Genomic DNA, 4,566 nt, shown 5'->3' with positions numbered 1-4,566 from the left:
CTCTGGCTTGCCCAGTATCCAGGCAGAGGCCTGCACTCTGGGGCAGGGCGTGTGTCACCGCAGCCTCTGACGGGCTTTGTGGACACTGCCGGGGCTTTGTAGGGACCTGTGACCAGGGGACCCAGGCCTGACCAGCCTGGGGGCCATCTGGGTGCTCAGAGGTGGCCACCCTTATCATGCTCCTCCAACCTTGGGCAGACAGCAGGGAATCACCAGACTGTGTCTTGGGACCCAGGGCCAGGCTGGTGAAGCCCAACACTGGGCAGATCCTAATGGTTTCCATCCCAAGTCAAGTGCCTCTGGACTGCCTCTTGACTTGTCCCAGTAGCAGACAGAGACCTGAGCCCTGGCGAGACAGACTTGCTTTGGTCCCTGTCACCACCAGCCTCTGGCAGGCCTGGTGTGCATCCCCAAGATGTCACAGGGCTTGGTGACTGTGAGACCTAGGTGTGACCTACCTAGTGCCTGCCTGAGTAACTGACGGGCTGCCTCTACCACCCCTCCTCTGACCTGGGGCAGACAACAAGGAATCACAGGACTATTTGGGGCCTCAGTGCCAGGCTGCTAAAACCTAGCACTGAGCAGATCTTAACAGTCCCTGTCCCCCCACACAGCCTCTGGACCTGCTTCAGCGCCCAGTGGAGTTCTGTGTTCCAGCTGAGCAGTCTTAAACCCTGGCCAGCATCACCAGCGACTGACAGGGGGAGCACTGACGGTGAGCCCAACTCAGCAGCAGATGGGCCGCAGTAGGGAGACCCTTGGTCCTAGCCCTAGGTTGCACTGGTCTTGATGGGCTGAGGGCTATGGTGTGACCCAGCATCATGGCATTTGTAGACACAGGAAAAGAACTCAGCCCTGCCACCGGTGAAGGAGGAGGCTTGTAGGGATGTACTGCCCTCTTTTAGGATTGTCCCCAGTACACACATCAACTACAGATGTGGGATGAATTTGAGTTCAGGGAGTATTTTAAGACTGAATCAATGAAAACCTAACAGAGGACCTGCCTGGGGCAAACTGTGACTTACGATACTACCTAGTGCTGAAATAGCAGAGTATCCATGGCACAGAGAAAATAAACAGGCTGCTTAGAATTTCCAGAAGGACAGTCACAAATGAAGCCGTACTACTGTAGATGATTCTTCAATGTACAGATGACATCATATTGCAACCAGATCAATAACTTCCAGGGACCCAGGATCCCACCTACAGAGCAAAATAAGGTACCAGAAATCAACCACCTAAGCGCTATTTCCTAATGTTTGGATGAAGGCTTTGAACCAGCTGTTTTAAGGAAACTTGGCAAGATTCAATAGAACACAGAGAATTCAATATTCTAACAGAGATATGAGAGAGATGGAAGTAATTAAAATTAAGCAGAAATCCTTCAACAGGAAAGTACATTAATGAAATAAAAAACATGACTAAAAGGCATTTGCAGCAACATGGATGGAACAGGATATCATTATTTAAGTGAAACAAACCAAGCACAGGAAGACAAATATCACATATCATTGTATTTGGAGGCTAAAAAGTAGGTGATATCATAGAAGTTAAAAATATAGTGGTGTTTACCAGACTCTGAAGAGAGAAGTGGAGAGGCAGAGTTGAGGAAACGTTGATTGACAGCTACTAGGTTACAGCCAGAGAGGAAAGGAGTTCCAGGGCTCCACAGCACAGTAGGGTGACTCTGGTTGATGCTGATGTACCATATACTTCTCTACTTAAAAAAAACAGGGGAAATATTCATAGAGTGGAATATCCATCTATAAAAACGAATGAAGTATTGACTCATGCTACAACATGGATGTATATTGAACACATGTGCTAGCTGGAAGAAGCCAGACACAAAAGGCTATCTATATATAATGTGACTCCATTTGTATGAGATGTCCAGAACAGGAAAAGCCATAGGGGCACAAAGTAGACGGACAGTTTCCAGGGGATAGGGATGGAGGCAACCAGGAGGGACTTATTATAACGGGTGCTTTTTGGGGTGATGGCAATGTCCTGGAATTAGTGATGATGACTACACAATACTGTACTCAAAAACACTGAGTTTCCTTTTCACCAAGATGGCGCCGAAGGCGAAGAAGGAAGCTCCTGCCCCTCCTAAAGTCGAAGCCAAAGCGAAGGCCTTGAAGGCCAAGAAGGCAGTGCTGAAAGGCGTCCACAGCCACAAGAAGAAGAAGATCCGCACGTCCCCCACCTTCCGGCGGCCCAAGACACTGCGCCTCCGACGGCAGCCCGAATACCCTTGGAAGAGCGCCCCCAGGAGAAACAAGCTTGACCACTATGCCATCATCAAGTTCCCCCTGACCACGGAGTCGGCCATGAAGAAGATAGAAGACAACAACACACTGGTGTTCATTGTGGATGTCAAGGCCAACGAGCACCAGATCAAACAAGCTGTGAAGAAACTCTATGACATTGATGTGGCCAAAGTCAACACCCTGATCAGCCCTGACGGAGAGAAGAAGGCGTGTGTGCGGCTGGCTCCTGACTATGATGCTCTGGACGTTGCCAACAAAATTGGGATCATCTGAACGGAGTCCAGCTGGCTAATTCTAAATATATGTTTTTTCACCATAAAAAAAAACAAAAAACAAAAAACAAAAACACTGAGTTTTACTCTGTTTAAAATGTTAACTTTTATGTCATATGACTTTTATGTTAGTGTTTAAATTGCAAAAAAGAACTTTAATCTTTATATTCTATTTTTTCTTTTTTTATATTTTTAAATTTATATGATATTTTACTAAATGATACATGTCTATAATTTGTAAGTGAATACAGACAAGCAGTAGGGGTATTCAAAATTATTAATTGGGTATTTGAAAATTTGGGGTTATTCTGTGGATAATGTAAGTGTGGTGGCTTTTGTGTTTCTTATGAAAAAATAACAATATTGAAAATATTTGGATTTTATTACCAACTTTTATGGATGGACATGTTATGAGTCCTTACTAAATTAATACAAATATGGATAGCTTTTGAACAAGCATAAGCTTGTTGGGTGTTGGGTGCTGGGCCCCTGAATCTCATATTTGAGTGCCTGGTTTCAGTCTTGGCTTCTCTGCTTCTGATTCCAGCTTCCTGCGGATGCACCCTGGCAGGCAGCAGATGATGCTTCAAATGTTTGGGTCCCTGCTTACTCACATGGGAGACCCAAACTGAGTTCCAGCTTCCTGGCTTCAGCCTGGCCCAGACCTGGCTGTTGTGGGTATTTGGGAAGTGGACTAGAGGATGGAAGATCTCTTTCTGTCTGTCTCTCTGCCTTCCAATAAAATGAAAATAAATACAAATTTTTAAAAATACACTATGGAAAGCTTTATTAATATGACATTAGTTAACAAAGGAGGAAAAGAAGAAAAGAGTATGGAATAAGAAATGGTGCCTCTCTCCAAAGATATGCCCACATCCTCATCCCTGAAACTTGTGAATGTGCCATTTGGAAAAAAAAAAGTCTTTGCGCATGTAATGGAAAATTCTGAGATGAGAACTTTCTGGGTTATCTTAGTGGGAATTCAATGACGAATGTTCTTGTAGAAGGGAGATAGACAGAAGAGAGATACTGGGAGAGGAGGAGGTGGCCATGTGAAGACAGAGCCAGAGATGGGAGGGAAGCACCCCACGCTTAGGAAGACCAGCGCCACCTGGAGCTGAGGAGGGGAATGGAACCTGCCCTGGAGCCCGGAGGGAGTGTGACCCTGCCGCGACCTCAGCTCTAGAACTGTGAAAGAACACAGGGCTGCTGTGCCAAGTCTCCCAGTGTGTGGCTGTCGTTACGGCAACCCTAGCAAACTAATACAGATGGGGAATAGGGAACACGACAAAATGTGGTAGAAATAAGTCCAGATTTATCAATAATTGTAACAAATGAGAAGACTATCAACTGAATTAAATAAAGGAATACAAAACTTGGTATATGCTCATTACAAGGCCTTGAAGGGGAGAAGTGGTGGTAAGGATTGTAAATAAAAGAACAAAAAAGGATATATTGGCAATTACTAGCTGGAAGAAAGCTGGGGTAACAATCTTAACATCAGTCCACATAAAATTTAAGACAAAAAAGAATTAATGAGAAAAAAAGGGACCATGCATAATTATATAGGAATAGTCCACCAAGAGAGCTTTATTTGTAAGTAACGTTAAAATACAAATAACAAACTAGAGGAAAGTATTTACAGTTCATAGTATTGGCTAAGAACTAATTTTCTGCTTAAAGAGAATCCCTCCAAAACAATAAAAAACAATAATTCTTAGAAAAATGGGCAAAGGATATGAATAGATATTCACAGAAAAGGAAAAAACCTACAACTGGCTTCTAAATATAAGAAAGCTCAATCTCACTAGTAAAGAAAGAAATGCAGTTTTAAACTCTGCTTAGACATCATTTTAAAATCATCACATTGGTAAAATCCAATAAATGCATTGAACCCAGGGTGAGCCCGTGTCGAAGGTGTGCTAGGACAGGTGCCTTCACACACTGCTGGCAGCAGAGCAAATAGGTCCAGTACCTACCGAGGAGACCTTGGCATTGTTCAGCTCCACCCATTTCACTTGCCC

At 44.3% G+C, this 4,566-nt stretch overlaps 1 protein-coding gene across 1 annotated transcript; it reads left to right on the top strand.

Annotated features, from left to right (window-relative positions):
- The first annotated feature begins 2,059 nt into the window (after positions 1-2,059).
- Positions 2,060-2,590, top strand: LOC108178295 (large ribosomal subunit protein uL23-like). The gene has a single exon (XM_051822700.2). The coding sequence runs from the start codon at positions 2,073-2,075 to the stop codon at positions 2,541-2,543; it is 471 nt and encodes a 156-aa protein (XP_051678660.2). The 5' UTR covers positions 2,060-2,072; the 3' UTR covers positions 2,544-2,590.
- Positions 2,591-4,566: the final 1,976 nt, after the last annotated feature.

This window comes from Oryctolagus cuniculus, chromosome 12, assembly GCF_964237555.1.
Source record: "Oryctolagus cuniculus chromosome 12, mOryCun1.1, whole genome shotgun sequence".
NCBI lineage: Eukaryota > Metazoa > Chordata > Mammalia > Lagomorpha > Leporidae > Oryctolagus > Oryctolagus cuniculus.
The sequence above is the reverse complement of the archived record's forward strand: the minus strand, read 5'-3'. Positions and strand labels throughout refer to the sequence as shown.